The following is a 19,947-nucleotide window of genomic DNA, read 5'->3' as shown; positions in this document are numbered from 1 at the left end:
ATACACTGTGTATAAAATGTATACCCGCGTTAAATATCTTGTAGCGTTAGTGCAAGCATCAGAAGTTATTCGAATACTTTCGTGACCGAGTTGATTACATAAACTTGCGATTAAAGGACAAACATTTGTCAAACAAGCTGCGAGACGTTCCGAAAATATTGACATTCCATTTAAGGGAACGGCTCCGTGCCCGTATCGTCGACAAAAAGCCGACACGATTGTATTAAAATATTACGATTTGCAAATAGAATTTTAATGGCAGAGAACACGAGACGCGGGAGAGCGCGAAATTAAATTTCACTGCCGGTTGGAACGTAATCATCGCACGCGCGTGAAAGTAATGTAATGACGAAAATTGCAACGTAGCTGCGGAACAATGGCCTTTTCAGCGTTATTGCGACGTGTCGGATGGCGGTTTATTTTCGCCAGTAATAATCGTGATTGATGGAACAATGATATTGTGATCGACGACAATTATATTTATCCCGCATTCGATACTCTGATCCATCGATGCCAGGTATTATTCCATTATATAATATCGGAGATAATTTATCGTCGACACACGAAGACATTGCATTCCACGATCCCAGAGCAAATGGAACGGACTAATTTAATCGAATCGTCGTGTTTCGACGCTGTCGGGCGGTTATGAAAGAATATGTCACGAGGTACTACAAACAAATTATTCTATTCCGGATGATTCTTCGAGCACCACTCGACGCCATGTACTTCTGGAGCACGTGCTTTGCCAGGAAGAGATACTCCATTACGTAGAATTCCGAAATTAAAGTATTAACATTGAATAAAATATGCACGTGACGCTACAGCTATCAATTTATATAATACGAAAGATAAATATAATATGAAGTATTATAAAAATATAATATAAAAGAGATTCAAAATATATATCCCAGATTACTCTTCAGAAAATGACTGGATTGTTGCAATTTTCTCACTGAAGATCTAATTGGAACATAGGACTTTTTGTTATAAATGAAATTACGCACACATATAGTTAGTCATATGCATAGTTCTTCGTTCGCATGGCAAATATCGTATCTCCTAATCGTCGGTAAAACAGGCATTAGAGTTTCATAGGATATTGGCCCATCGCTGACCATAAACAGCCTTGGTGTCGCTCGAACGACGTCCATGAATTTCATTCGCGATACAATTTTCAAGTGTCTACACGGCCTGACAGGGAACGGATATCGATCTTCTTTTTTATCACGGACACGTCATAGCCGAGATGACGGAGTTACTTCGTCAGACATTCCAGCTACAGGAGCACGTGCATGTACCGAGGATACCAGTCAAGAGTCAAAGATATTTCGGTCGTTATGACACACCGAGAGAGCCAAGCCGGATGGTGCCGCTAATTGTAAGTATGAGAGACGGTTTGGCTCTGCGTTGGCAAAGTTCAAACGAACGTCAACTGAAACGCATGCAGAGAGTAAGACCTGATCGGTTAGCATTTCGCTAAGAATGAACGCAAAAAAAAATTCGCGTGGTCTTCGAAAAATTATAATTGGCGACAGAATTGATAGATCGTGAGTACGAGCTGTTTGCCACTCGACAGACTCTTTTAACCCATCAGGAAGCAAGCAGTGAAATAATTCGTACAATAAGTTGTATAAATGCAATATTCGAATAATAGATATACATAAGATCAAAAAGATTCTATAATTTGATATAAATATTTCGATTTTTTTTTTTCAATCTTTATTAAATTGCAGAAGATAAGATAAAGTATTAGCGAATTCTTTTATCAGCACAACGCAATATGTTTGTCCTTAATGGATTAACAGCAGCAATTTACACAGATGCAGTTACTTTCCATCGAAATGAACGCGCATTACAGTTAAGTTCGTGGAAATGTCAAACGTGAGTCACACATTGATTGACCCGAGTTCTTCAAACTGTTCGACACAAAATAACCCTTCACTTAGCATTGACGTTATCGATTTGGCAGAACTTTCGTCCCACGAAGTGCTGATCGTATTCATTCCGGAGGTAATGCTCGAATGAATTTCACGAGATTGCAAGACGAGTAACGAGATTAATGACTATTCCAATTGGAAGAAAACAACGAAACCGACTGACGAAACCTGACTAAAGATCGAGATAGCGGTTCCTTCGAACTATTCATGCGTCGTAACCCGTGCTTTATCGGAGTGTTTGAATTTTAGTCTCGGTTATTCTGGCCAAGATGAACCCAGATAATCAAGAGAGATTTAATCGCGTGCAAATGTGACAGGGAATCATACATACGTGCTTTTCTTTCTCTTTTTCTCTTTCGTTGAATATTTCATGGCGAGGAAACATAAAAACTCTTTGATTCTGAACATACCCGATCATCGAGCGGTAAAGACGGTTGATACATATATTTTGTCTTCGCTGCCTCGAAGACACACGAGGAATCGAGTCGAGCTCGCGAACAGAACACGCGTCTATAGAACAGAAACCGAGAAATCGAGTGGAATCTGTATACATTATGAAGTACGATGCAAAAGACAGCAGGACAAAAGCGAAGGTGGCTACACTGACATTCCGACTACGTGGATTTTTATTTTTGCTCGCGGTTAATTTGATCAAATCAACATTAACAACGAGAGATATCAGTCAAAGGGAGACAGAGGATCAAAAGGAGAGAAAGTTAACAAAAAAAAAGAGCGGATCAACGGGAATAGGAAACCCTTGGGCTCCGTGGGCTACATAAATGGAAAACGTTTCCTCGTTCGAGCGACTTTCACGTTCATGCGTATTACTGGTTACCAACCATCGATCATAAAACCACCGATACAAAATGGAAACGTGTCGATACATATTTTAAAGCTGACCTATAGGATTGACCGCAAGAATTGCTCGTTATCATGAAGTCACTACGTACCGTTGACCTTTCGCAGATCGATTTCTTACAAATGGAACGGAATCCTTTCTAAAGGCGCTCGTCACGTGACATATCTAGCATTTTAATAAAAACGACTACAGGTCATATTTGAGGAACAAGAGAATCAATGGCACAAATTACGCAATATCGTTGCTCCTATTTTGAGATTCGTTAAAAGCAAGATTGTCGAACCGATATTATTTAGAACTGAAAGATTATTCAATGGCGATATACAACAATGTTGTTGTTATTATTATTATTATGAATTCAAAAAATTCTGGCGAAGGTAAAGAAATTATGTTAACAGTGGCTACATCTTTCAATATGACTGATATTATATGATTTGAAATATAAAACAGAGAAATTGCAGCCGATTAAAATACTTTGAAACGAAAATCAGTATAATGTGAAATGTCAATTGATTAGATGAAATAATAAATTAAATGACATAAATGTTCATAAAAAATAAAGTTCAATATCCCGATCAAGGTACACCGACGCACGCCGTGAAAATATGATTGGCATACATGCACATGTAACGCATTACGCCTACCATTACATCATCTGTGGCATGTGTTCTCAGCAGCATGCAGTGCTAGCAACCGTGAACCGAAGGTCGCGAAGTAGTTGACGTGACAATGACCCATTCTGTTTCTCGTATTTAATTCTTGTTTCCTATCGAAATTTTGAAACTTATTCGCGAAAATGATAACAAACGTATTCTCATTCCAAACAATAAGCGGAAAATGATTTGAAAAAAAAAAAAAAAAAAAAGAAAAAGAAGACTCATAAACAGTTGTTAATTAATACGTTTTTAATCACTCGACGATATTTTAAGGCAAATATTATGCAAAGTTGTGCGTACAAAGCGAGCAACAACAACGCGCGATACAGTATTTTTATCCATAAATACACGTACTTAACTTTGAATGCTAACCAAAGACAATTTAATGGTCATATTCCAATTTATCATTTATGCAATCCAATTGTAAATATGACTCATGCGAACGCGGTTTATTGTTTGAATGTTACCCTTTCATATATCGCAATGTAGTATATTATGTAGATACGCAAAGGGTAACTATCCTGAAAACATTTCTCCACAGTTAAACACATATTTGCCGAAATAAAATATATTTGAACTTTCTTGACTGTTGCTGAACAAAGCACGTGTACGTGGTTTTGAGAAGAAATGTTTTTCAGATTGCGTTCACGCATTTCGATATACATATATACATGTACTAAAATGGCAATTAATTGTATTTTACGATATAGCAAAAACAACGAAAATACAATGAACATGTATCATGTATTTTCTCGTACCTTCGATACCCTCGCCGGATACATTCGGTTAATATCACGTTAACGGAATGCCCAGGGATCGATTTCAGGACGAAAACGTCGCTCCAAACAAACAATATAACAAATGCATAGGAGCCGTCGGTCGAAAACTCCTAAGTCCACAACGCGTTCGAGTATGCTGTTATTATCTGGTCTATTTCTCCGAATATCTCATAGGTCACGGTATAAAGACGAAACTGCCGTTCGAGATAATCGCAGGCGGCGAGCATCGCGACAACGCCTCGTCTCGCGGTGATAACGCGATGGAAATTATCGACCCCGGTTCGCCGACGGGGGTTTGTTTTGAACGTGCATCCTCGCGCACCAGCCGTCGCCAATAACGACGATAGAACAGGGCAAGCCTTTCCACGACAGTGGCGACGGCGTCGTCGACGAATTCTCGATTCGTACGAAGACGCGATTATTATAAAGAGCAAGCACACGTACGGGATAACAGGTTGCTGCCGAAACACGAGCCACGTATCAGGGAAACGTGCGTTTCGTATTATACACGACACGACCACGACACGAGACAATCTCCTTCGATAGCGCGCGCATCGCCCATTGTTTCGACGCGGTGGCGGTGATATGGGTAAAAGCGACCGGATAAATGGCGACTTTCCCCCCTCCGCTGTGTCGCGGCCGCCTCACGGTAAATCTCACGCGACACGCCGAAACGCACGCGTTCGCCGTGTCAGTGTACCAAACTGTTCGAACAACGGGCAAAATCCATCCGACGAAAAAAATTGATCGACAAATTCCCCCGACGAAAAAAGAAATACCACGGCCGAAACTAATATATATAAAGTGTACTCACCCTGTGACCAGATTCCTCGAGTCGCTGCCTCTTGGAGTGTGGTCCGTCTCCGTTGAACGCCATCCTACGGCTCGGGCACCGGGCAATTTAGTTTTAAAAGCGGAGCACTTGGTGCTACGACGACACGTCCGTGTGTATACCGCGCGGTTCTCTACCGTGTCGACGATCTCGTGCGCGGGCGGGGGAGGGGGGAGGAAGGAGAAAATAATCGGTAGGATACGACGCGAACGCGACGAGAACAGACAAACGCGCGAGAGCGGCTTAAGGGAAACTGGATCTCGATGTTGCTGGAGAGGAACGTCTCTGCCCTTAACGAAGTAGCCGGCCACCGCAGCGCTACCTACCGACGCCACTATTTCAACGATATGGCGAGTCTTTAAGGCGGAACCGCGCGCACGCGCATTCGCTTGTTATCCAACTCTCCCATTGGTCCGCGTGTCGTTGCTTACATCGTGCATTCGTGCGACATCACCATTGAATAGTAAGTCAAAAGAACAATTGCAACAAATATTGAAGTATTTGTAACGTCGTTTTTTTTTTTAAATTCTTATTATCGCAAAATAACGAAAAATTGGAAACTGAAATACATTATTTACCGACGCCTGCGACCGAATGGTATTGCCCAATCAAAGGCACATCATAATCCGGGGCGACTTTAATTCGTGGACGCGGGAAGTGCGATCGCGGTACTTACAGTGATTGAAGGAAAGTTCGAGGTAGGTTTTATCGGAAAATAATTCAAAACTGTAAACGGATTAGTTATTTTTCCTAGACATTAACACTAAATTTCGTGGTGACAGTCTGCTATCGAACACTGGTTTTAGCGTTGGTGTCAAATTTCTTTCAGACAGAAATAAGAATCTGTCATAAAGCACAATGGTTTCCACTAATGGTGCCAACATCATTCGAAGCGATCCAAATACTATGACTTGTTCCCATCGGTTTAATAAGTTAATTATTTCTAAATTATTAATATCAGATTCTTGCGGCTGCAAATAAGCGTCAAAATTTGCAGTAGCCGCATGGCAATACCTGAAATAATTAAATGTATTTGTACATACTTGTACATTTATATATTTGACTATCGGCTATTAGATATTAGTCACTTAACTGTTCAAACGTCATCCCTTTTGTTACTTTGACATTTCTAAATTGACTGTGACGTAACTTTTCATTTTTCTTGACTAAAACTGTTTCTAAAGCTGCTCTGTATGTGTGTACCTGAAACAAATAATTCAGTTAACAATATTTATTCAAACATGTATATATTTATTAATTCCACTTAACTATTAAATCTTCATAATTTCCGTTCTTTAATTTGTCACAATATTTTTCAATAGCATGACAAGCTACTTCTAATGCTGTATATGTTAACGAGTGATTTTTACATGCTAGCAGGTACTTGCTAAGTGGATAACCCTTCGATCCACTTATATCTGATCTAAAAATTAATTATCATATTACAGAATTAATTATTATACTACATAAAGAAAAACATTCAATGAGAAAACATACGAACTGTATTGTTAGTTTCATATAACAACATCCTACAATACAGATAAATTTGGCTTCACATCTAGATGAGTAAAGCTTGAGTAATATAGGAGCTAAATCTCCACAAGGATGAAGTCCTATAAGACCAAATTCAGTTTCTGTCTCACTTAAATCAAACTCATTCTGAAATAATTCTGTTAATTGACTAGTTAATTCTGATTCGACTAAACTTGAAGATTCTAATTTAGCTGTAAAATGTTGAGGGCACTTTTGGTGGTAATTGGGTATGTGCTTTCTTATAGACATCAATAATTCTTGATCCCATTTTCTGTAACAAAATTATTATCAACAATAACTTCAATAGCATCGTGTCATAACAACATTGTATACCTAGCTTGTTGCAATAATGTACAATCCTGTTCGATGCAAGTAACATTTAATCCATATTGAAATGCTAAGATTCTAGCTAAATGACCCATTCCAGATCCAATATCAACAATACATTTACAACTAGCTTCGTGGGCACAGCCTGCGCATACTTGAGCTATTTCGTGTATTTCATATCTCTTTTTTTTCTTTATATGCTTTGAAAACAAATTATTAAATTTATGATTTTGGTAATGTGACTTGTCGAAAATGTAATTTCTACTAGTTCTCAAAGTTTCATTATTATTATTGTTTATTTTTGTTTTATTGAATTCACAAATTAGTATACTGTTTGAGTCTTCGTGATTTCTATTTACTTGTAAAATATTAGCAACTTGACGAAGTGCAAGCAATGTTAATGGCCATACACGTGTGCTGTAACACAATTGAAAACAATTGTAGAACACTGTAAAACATCAGGTTCGAACAGTATAGTGTCAATACCTACCACGAGATGTCTCCTGATAACCATTTACCAAATTCTTGAGGAGGTGTATCTTGTAATGCAAATCTCCAACTTTCCGGTAATTTATCCCATAACTTGTCTTGAAAGAAGTCCTGCATTAAAGAAGAAAGTAACCTGTACAGTCCATTAAAGCTACCACTCGATGAAAGTAATGACACGCGTCATAATGTTTGGACATATATCGAATAAATCCAAACAAATATAACACTGTAGAAGATGCTGGTGCTAGATATATTTTTGATATTACGTACCACAACATAAGAGTTCAATAGCCAGCCGTATACATCTAGAACGCTAAATATTTGGTCAATCGTGACACGAATTCTGGTACAAACTTTACATATGCACCGAATGTCTGTAGGTGCGGCCATTGTTGCAGTGAAATAGCCGCGTAAATTTAACTGATCGCTCCACGTGGTTCTAATTTTACCATAAAATTGTCATTCCAAAAATTCATTTGTTAATATTCAAATTTATCTATAAATAATTAACTCTCGATTAATAATTTTTATCACATACATATATATCTAAAGTGAACGTATTACGTATTCTTATATCCATTTAAACCATTAATCAAGGTTTTTAATTTTAAGTCATTTATAACACGCCATATAAGATTTCAAAATGTACTCTACGATGGAAATAGAAAGTGCAATGAATATAACACCGGCTACAGATACTTTTTGTTTAATGCCGCATATCCTATCTAATTATATAACACAGTTACGAGGATATGCATGCATATGTAAGTGCAAATGATATAGCTAATATACCAAACAAACTCCGCTAAAAGAGTCAACGATAATAAAAAAAAAACGCTAAATTGTCAACCATAAAAAAAGCGAGATAATCAGTTTAATATTTTTGCTTCTAACGAAGATATATCGAGCAAACGAGCCCCGGAAACAATCTGCCAAATCGAAAGCAATTTTCTCACAAAGACGCATAAAATTTTAATATACGAACCAAGGTCTTACGAAACGACGGACCATCTTCCGCCGCTTTAATACAAAAGGCAAAGGAAATGAGGACCGTTTGTTTGCTTTATTTATTAATTAAAAGATCGGATGCTATTCTCGCCATGTCCCACTTTACCGCACTTTCACTCTTCAACAGTTACGTTATTGCTCATGAGCACACTACTCTCCGGGAACTGTATACTCACAAACTGTATGGCCTTAGACAGAGAATTGTATCATCTGCTACTCTGTATCCCTGGACTTTCATGAGAACCAAGCGTCTAAGATTCGTGCAATCCACTCTTAAATGTTTCAGATTGCAACTACTGTTGCAATTATTGCTAAACGCCACGATAAATCTATCTTTATCTATTGTCGCTCGTCTTCAGTACAGACAATTAACTTCGAACAATATTGCACAGTTTTTCTCATATTTGTGAATTCTATGAAATCACATTGTTTGATCTTATTCTTTCGATAAAAATCAGAAAATATGAAATTTGTTGACCACGTGACATAAATAATCTTTTCACGAAAAACTTTACGCGGTTAGAAATCACTGACCATTCGATTCTTTGCTCATCGTATTCGAATCTCTCGGTCGTTGTTTGGATCTCTTACGCCAACGTAAGTGAAAGTTTTCAAGTAGGACGAACGAGACGTCGAATCTCGACGATACATGGATATTTGCTAAAAGTTCATCCTTATGGCAAGATGTTGGTCCATTGGAATCGTTAAATGTCAATGTACTCTGATCACTGCTCCTTGTCTAATTACAAAATCGATTGACAAACTTTCGAAACTTGACAAGTGTGGACGATTTTATCCTGTTGCATCCTTGGACCATCAAAGTTCAAAGATAAAGATGAGGGAGATTATAGAGAATAAAATGATCCATCACAGTTGCATGATGCTTCCAATCTGGAATACATGTTACGCAAGTATGAGAATTTTGCATCATCAAAGCTTTTGCAACTAAGGGTTTTACCAGGTCATCCTCAGTTAACTAGTAGTCTAGATTTCTGCCTTTCACAGCAAACTGAACACGATTTACGGAAAAAGAGTGCACGCGATCTTTTCACGTGGGATAAACTTGTTGGAAAATCTCGGATCGTTTCTATTATGGCGAGGAAAACTACGTAATCTATTAACAAGGCTAAGAACAAAACAAGTAAAAATATAAAACGTAATGAAAGATACGTATGTAGCAGTTACGTGAGTTGTAATTTTTTTAATTCATTAAGCAACGTAATTGCGTAATTATTATTATTTATTTTTATATTAGTGATCGCAGTTGAATAAAATTGAAATATCGTTAAAAAAACAGAATGAAATGAAATCGAAATATAAAAAAAAAAGGTCGAGAAATTCTTGAATCAAAGAATAACTGTTGGTACATAGTAAAAGTGACCATGGGAATTTACTTATCGCCGTGAAAGAAAGGTCGTTAGACAGACGCAGGAAATGATTTGTTCATAAAGAAATCGTTCGCTCGGAACCGCTTTAAACTTTTAGCGAAAGTAATGATAAGTGTATGTAAGCGTGAGCGCGCGAGTGTACGTGTAAGTTGCCGTGCTCTCGAGATGGTAGTCTTTCACCGAATAATTCACTGTGTACAATACCAATCGCGCACACGGTCTTCTCCTACAGAAAAGATAGGTTTCGGTTTCGATAGACCTTGGAGGTCAACGGAAAAGGAACGTTTAATATAATCGCCTTCCTTTCCTTTCGATTGACGGACGGATTTAAAGAAAGTTGACAACGACTTCGTCCGTTTTCCTCTCCTGTGTCGTTGCCTCTTCGCGCTGAAACCTTCCTTTTTTCTCTTTTTTTTTCTTTTTCTTTTTTTTTTTTCTCGTTTTAAACCGCGTTTGTATGTCTTGCACGCGAACAGTTTAAATGCTGCCTTACACTAGCCACGTAAAGTGTACGTAGCCAACAGAGCCAGAGAAAGGTGCCCCACCGTATTCGATATTAGAGAGGAGCTTCTTGAAGTATTCCGATGGTGGTGGCATCAGGTAGGGAGAAACGGGCCTCCGGGTCCAAGCTTCATTCAATATCGTTCAGTGCATGCCCGATCCTACGGATATCATGTTGCCTAACGCGAATTAGCTGCTCTTGATCAAAGTTAAGCACGTGAAGCCGGTGAAGTGTGATTCCGAACGATCGAGACAAAAAAAAAAAAGCTCAACGAGTAACCGATTCGGACACGCCATGCGCTTCCTTAAACTGGTAATTATATAAAAGATTGTATCTCTTCGACAATATTCCCGGGAGCCGGTGAAACTCCTCGCCGTAGAGGGTCGTATTAATAATGTAAATAACGAATTTCAGAGAACGCGCCCGCTTATACTTTCATCGTAATAACCATGTCTCGTTTTATAGTTACGGGAAACGTTCGACACGGTTCTATCATTTGTAATCAGTCAGCGTATCGCCTTTGGCTACTTAGCAAGGGAAAGTATATCGGATTAGCGACGCGTTTATGTATACGCAGTTAATAGTTCATAACGTAATCTTTCTCTCTTTCTTTTTTTCTTTTTTTTTTTCTTCTAGTAATCCTTTAGTAATCCTCTTTTTTCTTTTTTTTTTCTTTTAGTAATCCGTAATCTTTCTCTCTTTCTTTTTTTTCTTCTTTTTTCTTTTAGAAAATGAATTTCTAATTCTACAAAAATGTTCTAACGAGATACGTTGATGCTCTAATGAGATCGTATCGTGCTTCATCGTTGAATTTACTCAGCGCTTAACACGAAGACCACATAAATAAATTTCATTTCAGCCGCGTACGTATATCAAGTACGTACGAGTTTCTTTTTGTTCGAGGAATATTAAGAAGTCCCTGAAGAGAGTCACCGAATTCTCGAGGTGAAACGCGCACGTCATTGAATCTAAAACCTAAATTTTCTCTCTATGGCCATGTGAAACAAGCGACAAGAATTTCTGTTCTATTCGCACAATTTAAACGCGAGAAACATCCTACGTCTGATACGTGCTGGTAACTCGGCTTCGCCATATCGGGAACACGATCGCAGCTGGGAATCGCTTATCAGGGTAGCAGTAACTGTCTATTCGGCGACGCTAGAATACCAATCGATTGGCCTTTTAAGGTCTTACAGGATGCTTCTTCTCGTTTATTAATCAGGTCACTCGGTTAACCACGTGCGACCAATGTTTCCACAAATGTGTTCCACATTTGTACACAGATATTTCTCATTTAGTTCCCCTTGTTTCCACGCATTCCGATAGAGATTCCTCTTTCCAGGTTGTCGTGATAATAGCGCTCTTCGTCGTTGCGACATTTGCCAAAGATGACTCCTCGAAAAGCCGCGATAAAAGACAACAGGTTGCATTCTATCCGAGGAGAGGAGCCAGACCACCACCCTACGCGGTTCAAATGGAACCAATCGTTCAGTATTCTCAGAGAGATCCGCTTTACAATCCTCTGGCGAGCTCCAAGAGCGACGATTTTTATGAGGAGGGCCCGTTGAATTATTACCCGACGGAACCGGAACCGATCATCGAAATTATCATCAAGGAATCTAATGAATCGTTGCCGACACCGGTACCTCCACCACCTCCGCCGCCTCCGAGGCCTACGAAAGAGCCTGTACAAGTGTTTTATGTGAAATACGAGAAAAAGAAAGGCTACGGAGATAAATCCCGAGTCGTTTACGATCCACCCGTGCCCGCGCTAACACCAGTCGAGGAACATGAGGAGATCAAGCCAGATAACTCAGCGCCTTACCCGGAAGAACCTGTTCACACGGCGACACCAACACCGCCAGAACCTTCTACGACTTTGAGAGCTATCATTCGACCCGATAGTGAAGTGTACCATTCTGGTTCTAGTGGTATTCGCGTCACCTTCGGCACCGAACAAGTACCACCGAACAGTCACAACAAACGTAGCGATTTGGAAGCGCCGCCGACCCAACAACAGACCGCCAAACCAACTTCCACTCCGCCAGGATCTCCCAAACGACAACACGGCCCGTATCAACCGATTCAACCGGTCCATCAAAGAGTGCCACCGGCGTTTCCACAACAGAGAATCGCCAACTCCTTTCCGCAGCAGCAACTCCATCAGCCTCTTCAGCAACAGCCGCCCTTAAATTTCTTGCAGCAACAGCCGTCGTTCCCCCCTCCATCGCAAGGAAGAAGTCCCTTGCAAAGACCTCAATTGAATCGGTTGCCTATAACAATTCAGGGTTTACCGGATGTACAACAACGAGCGCCATTCAATACTTTTGGCACACCTCATCGTGTAAGCATCAACCATCCACAGCAACCGGGATTTCCACCTACGTTATCGGTTTCTCATCAAAATGTACAGATACAGAATCAACCTTTGCCACTGAATCAGGGTAGTCCTTTCAACGTGGAGCAACAACCGCAGCAACCGCCTTTGTCCCCGTACAAACAACAGGAATTAGAAAAACAAAGATATCACGAACAACGTCGTCAACAGGAACTGAATCAGGGAAATCCCTTCAACGTGGAGCAACAACCGCAGCAACCGCCTTTGCCCCCGTACAAGCAACAGGAATTAGAGAAACAAAGATATCACGAGCAACGTCGTCAACAGGAACTATTGAAGCAACGTGAACATCAGAGGCAGCACGAGCAGCAAAGGCTTCAGGAGCATCAACGATTCTTAGAGCAACAGAGGATATTGGATCAGCAGAGACAGCAGGAACAACAGAGACAACAAGATCATCAAAGATTGCAGGAACAACAGAGGATACAGGAACAGCAAAGGATACAAGAACACCAGAGGATACAAGAACAACAGAGGATACAGGAGCAACAAAGGTTACAAGATCATCAGAGGTTGCAGGAACAGCAAAGATTACAAGAGCAGCAGAGATTACACGAGCAACGTAGAAGGAAGCAAGAACAGGAACAGAAATTGTTACAGGAGCAACAGTATCGTTCTCAATTGAAATATAATCAAGCACCACCGATACAACATATACCTCAACTACCAATTTTGCCCCAGATTCAAAAGCCAGCAGGAGAAATTTTCAAAGCTGTACCGAAGCTCGAGCAGCATTACGCAATTCGAGAAAATCCGCTTCACCCTGGCCCTTTTCCACCTAATCCAGCGATCCAGCCAACTGGATTCCCTGAAACGCTACAGAGTCAATACGTTTCCGTTCAACCGCCGAATCCGTCGCCAAATATCTTAAGAAGTTCACCGAGTGAATTCATAAACGATCAACAACAACATGTGAATACGAAGCAGCAAATAATTCAGAGCCAGCAGGAAGGATTTTTCTCGCAAAATCTTCAACAGTCGCAACAACAGCAAAGATATCCGTCGTCTCCTCAACGATCTTCAATCTGGGGACGTCCGTCGTTCTCCGGAAATAACGCGAATCCTTCTCAAAAAATTTATGCGACTCCGGTCAGTCCTGTCGAAGATTTCAATTCAATCTCAACCATCAGACCGTTCGTTTCAAGTACAACTACTACTACCACAACTACAACGACGACCACCACCGAAGCTCCAATAACAACTCTCTCTCCGAAGAAAGAGGCTAAGATTAGAGAAAATATCGCAAATCTTCCGGACGAGGTACCGGATGATATCAGAGAGCAGCTACTGAGTTCTGGTATTTTGGGTAACGCCGACATACAAATACTGGATTACGACAAGGTTGGCGACATACCGATAGAGAAACTACCGCCGGAGGCCCTGGCGAATTTCTACGGTGCCGGAGGCGGTGCCGCGGTAGCTGCCAGCGAACCGGTCCCGTCGGTCGTCAAGAAACCCAAAACGGCAGGGAGCGTATCTTCCTCGACCTCTTCCTCTTCCACTTCTTCGTCGATTTTGGCGAAGAAGACGACTACTGGTAGCACGACTAAGTTCGAACAGGCTACCTTGCGGCCAGGTGGCGTGGAGATGAAAGTAGTACGCTTCGATCCGAATACGGAGCAAGGCCAGGCGCTAGCGGATCAGCACATACGCGACGACGCTACCAGGTTGAATCCTGTAACTGTGGGAGCGAAAGACCAGTCCCAATACAATCGTTATTTACCGCTCAAAGTGAGTGGTGCGTCCTTCCCTATTCCGGACGTGCCGCAACTTAATGGTCGGAAGATCTCCAGTGTGGTTGTATTGGCGCCCGTCGACTATAACTTTCAAGAAGAAAAAGAGATTGAGTCGAGACAAGGTAGGAGGGTCAGCGATGTACAAGCAGTCAAGTTTCTCGCCGGCGATACTCTGAAACAATTGGTGAAGAAGCCAACTGCGGAGAACTATAAGAAGTGGTTGGAACAGGAAAGCCGGACAGAGCCACAGAAACAGTCGGTGGTTTTATTGGTAACCATGTAAGTAACAAACGCGAGTCCGATGCCGTAACTAATCGCGCTTATTTATACAAGTTTGCCTTCGTTAACTCGTCCACTTTCTTTAAACGACACGCGTTATTATTCTTTAACGAGTGATATTCACTGAATCGTCTATCGTAATCTTCCACGATATGTTCTGTTCGATCTGCTTCCGCGAACATCATCCGGTAGTAATGATCGAAATCGCCGAGCTTCACTTTCCTTTGGCTTTCAAAAATATTCATCGACACTGTTACAGGCCGAAAGACGCGAACCAAGGCGAGAAAGAAATCTTCATGTACGATGTGACCTCGCAAACTGTGAGCAAACTGGCTGGAGATTTATCCACAGCGTTTGTAGATGCTGCTGAAAGTAACTCCGACAACACCGACTCCTTCACCGATTCGACTTTTTCATCGTTTTAAATACTACGTGAATGAATAGTATGGCATACCACGATAGAAATTTACGTAAAACAAGATTTAGCGTGCCAAGTCCAAAAGTAACAAACAAAAACCTTCTGTCGTCGCACATATCTTAAGATTACAACGAAACCGGAGTAAAGTTTAAAAAAGGTAAAGGACATAAAAGTATAAGTGTCTTCATAGATACTTTAATTATGTATTATTATGTATATACTGATTTTATACTTTTTTATACAAAATAAACGCAATATTTTTTTACATGTAAAACATTCGCTTCCTTTCAATCGAATATCGTAAGTTCGAATATACGCCGTGCTAGTTTAAATTTCGTTTCAACTTGCAGCGATAATTATGAAGTTGTAGTTAACTCGATTCACTTCAAATTAATTTATACATTTAGAAGTTAGTCAGAACATTAGTGAAATTACACGAGTACAATTTAATTTTATCGCTGTTAATAAAATTATGACATTCATCCTTGTAAATCTGATTTGCATGCAAGTTATAATTAATTGCATTTTGTTTTATAGTGACGTCAACAATAGTTACTTGAATAAAAATAATTTGTGGTAGAGATATGAACTTTTGCAAGAATTAGAAATGAATAAACAGACATATTGGCATTGTTGTAATAATTAGAAAGTTACAATCTAAACGTATTTATATACAAAGGAAATATTGCAAATATATGTAGATATCGCACTATTTTAAGTTTGGTACGCATGATGGCAGTACGTTTTGTGCGATTAAATGAAATAGCTGACATTTTTATTAAAAAAGTGAAGTCTAAAATACATTTCGATATCAACTAAAAAACGTAAGCGTATACACTCTTATATGTGCACATTAACATATTAATACATCAAAACTCAGTGTTTATAACAAATTGTCTTATCACTAGTATAGGTTATATCGTTGTCGTATCGTTTCAAATCAAGATGTTCGAAAACTGATTCACTTCATTGAGAAAATTGCATAAAGACGTAAGAATGTCTAGCAGTAGTTCTGAAAGTAGTGACGAGAACTATCACGAAAAGTCACGGAAAAGACGTAAACACAGGCATCCTAGCCAAGACAGACGATCCGGCAGAAAGGAATCGAGCAGCAAGAATAAAAGTTACAAAGACAAGAGAGAAGGTAGGGACGTTCACAAATTTAGCAGAGACATAAGAAGAGAAAATAATGATGTGCATTGTGATAGATCGCAAGGCGAACGGGATAGATTATATAGGGATAGCCGACATGAGAGGAGGGAAGAGGAGAGGCAATATGATAGAAAAAGATATGAGAGATCGCCTTTAAAAAGAGAAGAATCTCGTCCAAGGCACAGAGATCATGAGGAAAAAATGAGAAAACACAAAGATCCTGCTGAATATAATAAGAGAAATGATAATGTCAACAAAGGAGCAAGGAATAATCTTGAAGAAGTAAAAGTAAAGAAGGAACCGTTTCCAGAATGGGGCAAAGCAACTGTTAAAGCAGAATCTAAACCAAAGCCACAAGAAAAAGAGAAACCAAATTTTGAATTGTCTGGAAAATTGACGGAGGACACAAACACTGTAAATGGCGTGGTTATTAAATACGCAGAACCTGCAGACGCGAGGAAACCTAAACGTAGATGGAGATTGTACCCTTTCAAAGGAGAAAAAGCATTGCCAACTTTGTATATCCACAGACAATCAGCCTATTTAATGGGCAGAGATCGCAAAGTTGCTGATATTCCTTTGGATCATCCTTCATGTTCTAAGCAACACGCAGTTTTACAATATCGTTTAGTATCTTTTCAAAAAGAAGGTGGAGGTGAGGGAAGAAGAATTCGACCTTACCTCATAGACTTGGAATCTGCAAATGGTACATTTGTAAATAACATAAAATTAGAACCACGGAAATACCACGAATTATTGAAAAGGGATGTGATACGTTTTGGATTTAGTTCAAGGGAATATGTTTTATTACATGAACATAGCAAAGACGATTCATTAGATGATGATGTTCCCTCAAGTACTACAAGTACAACTACTCTTGCTACTACTGCATAGGTAACATTTTTCTTAAATATTTTATATTTTCTAAAGTTTACTTACATTTGTATTCTTTTTCAGAATCATATTTAAGAAAAATCATATACATTAACAGTATACAATGTTATTACCCATTAGGACTAGTTGTAGAACTAGTTTATAATTGTCTTTAAGTTGTATTATGAAAAAAATTTAATTCTTATATATAGCATTCACACCATTATAGTATTTATTCTAATAAAAATTTTAATTCATTAATAAAAGAAATATTATTAATATATAAATTTCACATTTCATCTAAATAGGAAGATAAACTGATTGTAATAAATCACTTTTGAAATATACATATATTACAATTTATTCATTCATGTGTCAAAATTTATTTGCCTAGACATATCAGATAATATAGTATAAAGTTTTATAAAAACATGATAAAATAGTATAAACATGTTTTCTTATTACAATGCATTTCATATCCCAGAGTTTGTCATTTGTATCCTTATCATTTTTGTATTACATGCTACCAATTCAAGTGGCTCAAAACAAATGATAAATTTCTCATAATTACATAATTATTGCTATGATTAATAATTTGTAAGAAAGATGAGAGGCTAGTTAGAAAGATAGAATTGCTAGTCCACACGTTAATCTTCTTAATTTAATTTCTTTGCAAATGAAAATTTAATCAAATTATGGACACTGAAATGCTAGCGCCACGTAGCGTTGAAACGATGGAATTAAAATCTACTGCTATCTTTGTCTGATGCTCAATATGCATACCTATCTTTGTCATACATTATTACGCTCTTTCTTCTATAAACTAGACTGCCACATATCGAAGAAAACTAGAACTATTGTGGGAGAAGCAATGTGCTTCTATTGAAATTTTTATTCTTATTTTTATTTTTTTAGTTTCAACCAGAGTTTGAAAGGTGCGTAAATATCATTCGCAGACAAGGAACGCAATAATGTGCGACAAGAACAGAGATGATGATTAGTTCCACAATTTCACCGCTACGCGGTGCTAGCATTTCGAGGTCCATCAATTGACTAAATTCTAATTTATAAAAAAAACTAATTAAGAGGATTTATTTATGATTTTTTCTAACTGTGTCTCTAAAATTAAATTCTCAGCTTTCTTCCTATATTCCATTAGCCTACAAAAAAAAGGAAATAAAAATTTGAGAATTCAATCTAATAAATCAAAGTATTGGCTCAAGTAATGTTTGATTTGCAAACCGATTCGAAATTTGAATCCAAAAGTTGTACGTAATTGAAAGAATAAATTTTATTGTTTTTGTCAATTAACTTGAATATAACTGTTGTGTCCGCTATAGCAAATTGTAGGAAGCATGAAAAGCATATGAACTCCCCATTTACATAATTCGTAATCAATGACCGTATACCTGTTTGTATACCTGAATTTTCCAAACATTTCGCCGATTGCGAATACCGATAGACGTGCGAGGTCGGGTATTTCGACTGTTTTCGAACTGCTGCATTTCCGTGAATTCTTCAAGGAAATCAATCAATTGTGTCACATTACCGTTGTTTAACAAGATTATTATGAGTAAGAATAATTTTAAAGCGCTAAGAGTAAAGAGGGAACGTTCGCCAGAATGGGGTAAACCTACTGACAAAGCAGAGCGTAAACCAAGGCTAGAGGAAAAGGAAAAACCAAATTTTGAATTGTCCGGGAAATTAACAGAAGAGGCGAACACTGTGAATGGCGTGGTTATTAAATATGCTGAACCTGCAGATGCGAGGAAACCAAAACGTAGATGGAGGTTATATCCGTTCAAAGAAGAAAAAGCATTGCCTACTTTGTACGTCCACAGACAGTCGGCTTATTTAATGGGCAGAGATCGCAAGATTGTTGATATTCCCTTAGACCACCCTTCGTGCTCTAAGCAACACGCGGTTTTACAATATCGTTTGGTATCTTTCCAAAAAGAAGGAGGTTGCGAAGGAAGAAGAGTTCGTCCTTACCTTATAGACTTAGAATCTGCAAATGGTACATTTGTAAATAATGTGAAATTAGAACCTAGAAGATATCATGAATTATTAGAAAGAGATGTGATACGGTTTGGATACAGTACTAGAGAATACGTCTTGTTACATGAACATAGCAAAGATGATTCTTTAGATGATTATGCACACTAAGTGTAATTTCTGCTATGCTATTGTACAAGTAATACTGCATTGCATGATATGTCATATTTTTTACTATTCTTGTTTCTGTCAGCAGTTATTTATATATACTTTGTTTCAGGTATATCTTCAAGAAAATTGTATGAATATACATGATATTATAATCTGTTCTGCAGAATATTCAAGAACAGAAATTTATGAAATATACTGATGGAACAAAGTATTAGGCTAATGTGTAATCTTTGTAATACATATCATCTAACAGATTGTAATGAATCATTTTTTAAATATACACAGATTATTATTTAATTATTTACTCAGATTAATTAGACAATTTTATATTTTCTTATGTAATTTTATTACAGCACTTGCATGTCAATATGATCACATATATATAAAATATACAGAATTCATACAATGTATATAGGATTACTTAGAAATATATTTTCCAATACGATAATTAAAAATATTTATAGACTTTGATTCATTTTTACTTAAAAATTATGAAGGGAAGGAAAAGGAAACCATTGTATGAATGAAATATGTTTTTAAAGAGGAAGACTATGATATTTTGCAAAAAATTATGGGATTATTTTTTTCTTATATTTAATAATCAAATATTGA

The 19,947-nt window shown here is 38.3% G+C and overlaps 5 protein-coding genes across 8 annotated transcripts in view; 3 read left to right on the top strand and 2 right to left on the bottom strand.

The window, feature by feature from the left end:
• The window catches only part of LOC122534328 (heterogeneous nuclear ribonucleoprotein L-like), a 115,972-nt gene extending 110,508 nt beyond the window's left edge, over positions 1-5,464 (bottom strand). The window contains exon 1 of the mRNA XM_043664847.1: positions 5,049-5,464. Within this exon, the coding sequence (XP_043520782.1) occupies positions 5,049-5,111 (63 nt within the window). The 5' untranslated portion in view covers positions 5,112-5,464. The remainder of the gene's footprint in view (positions 1-5,048) is intronic.
• A 321-nt stretch (positions 5,465-5,785) lies between these two features.
• Positions 5,786-9,534, bottom strand: LOC122534325 (protein RRNAD1-like). 2 transcript variants are annotated; one of them, XM_043664839.1, is made up of 9 exons: positions 9,382-9,534; positions 8,401-9,314; positions 7,686-7,911; positions 7,417-7,526; positions 6,933-7,343; positions 6,568-6,870; positions 6,336-6,489; positions 6,160-6,269; positions 5,786-6,080 (listed from the first exon to the last, which is right to left on the bottom strand). In XM_043664839.1, the coding sequence occupies exons 3-9, from the start codon at positions 7,803-7,805 to the stop codon at positions 5,804-5,806; spliced, it is 1,485 nt and encodes a 494-aa protein (XP_043520774.1). In that variant the 5' UTR covers positions 7,806-7,911; positions 8,401-9,314; positions 9,382-9,534; the 3' UTR covers positions 5,786-5,803. The 2 variants fall into 2 exon arrangements, with proteins under 2 accessions (XP_043520774.1, XP_043520775.1); XM_043664840.1 differs by lacking the exon at positions 9,382-9,534 and having other exon boundaries at positions 8,401-9,317.
• An 899-nt stretch (positions 9,535-10,433) lies between these two features.
• On the top strand, positions 10,434-15,409 carry LOC122534324 (daxx-like protein). The gene is made up of 3 exons (XM_043664838.1): positions 10,434-10,625; positions 11,656-14,726; positions 14,986-15,409. The coding sequence occupies exons 1-3, from the start codon at positions 10,608-10,610 to the stop codon at positions 15,149-15,151; spliced, it is 3,255 nt and encodes a 1,084-aa protein (XP_043520773.1). The 5' UTR covers positions 10,434-10,607; the 3' UTR covers positions 15,152-15,409.
• Positions 15,410-15,682: 273 nt separating this feature from the next.
• LOC122534326 (smad nuclear interacting protein 1-like) lies at positions 15,683-18,739 on the top strand. 3 transcript variants are annotated; one of them, XM_043664845.1, is made up of 3 exons: positions 15,683-15,968; positions 16,053-17,190; positions 18,085-18,739. In XM_043664845.1, exon 2 carries the CDS (start codon positions 16,141-16,143, stop codon positions 17,188-17,190), a length of 1,050 nt encoding a protein of 349 aa, XP_043520780.1. In that variant the 5' UTR covers positions 15,683-15,968; positions 16,053-16,140; the 3' UTR covers positions 18,085-18,739. The 3 variants fall into 3 exon arrangements, with proteins under 3 accessions (XP_043520780.1, XP_043520779.1, XP_043520778.1); XM_043664844.1 differs by lacking the exon at positions 18,085-18,739 and adding an exon at positions 17,254-17,532 and having other exon boundaries at positions 15,685-15,968; positions 16,058-17,190; XM_043664843.1 differs by lacking the exon at positions 18,085-18,739 and adding an exon at positions 17,254-17,532 and having other exon boundaries at positions 15,685-15,968.
• Positions 18,706-19,613, top strand: LOC122534327 (smad nuclear-interacting protein 1-like). The gene is made up of 2 exons (XM_043664846.1): positions 18,706-19,363; positions 19,445-19,613. Exon 1 carries the CDS (start codon positions 18,739-18,741, stop codon positions 19,333-19,335), a length of 597 nt encoding a protein of 198 aa, XP_043520781.1. The 5' UTR covers positions 18,706-18,738; the 3' UTR covers positions 19,336-19,363; positions 19,445-19,613.
• Positions 19,614-19,947: the final 334 nt, after the last annotated feature.

The sequence above is a fragment of the Frieseomelitta varia genome, unplaced genomic scaffold (genome assembly GCF_011392965.1).
Source record: "Frieseomelitta varia isolate USP_RPSP 00005682 unplaced genomic scaffold, Fvar_1.2 scaffold_587, whole genome shotgun sequence".
Lineage (NCBI taxonomy): Eukaryota > Metazoa > Arthropoda > Insecta > Hymenoptera > Apidae > Frieseomelitta > Frieseomelitta varia.
Note: the sequence above shows the minus strand (reverse complement) of the source record. Positions and strands in the feature narration are given on the sequence as shown.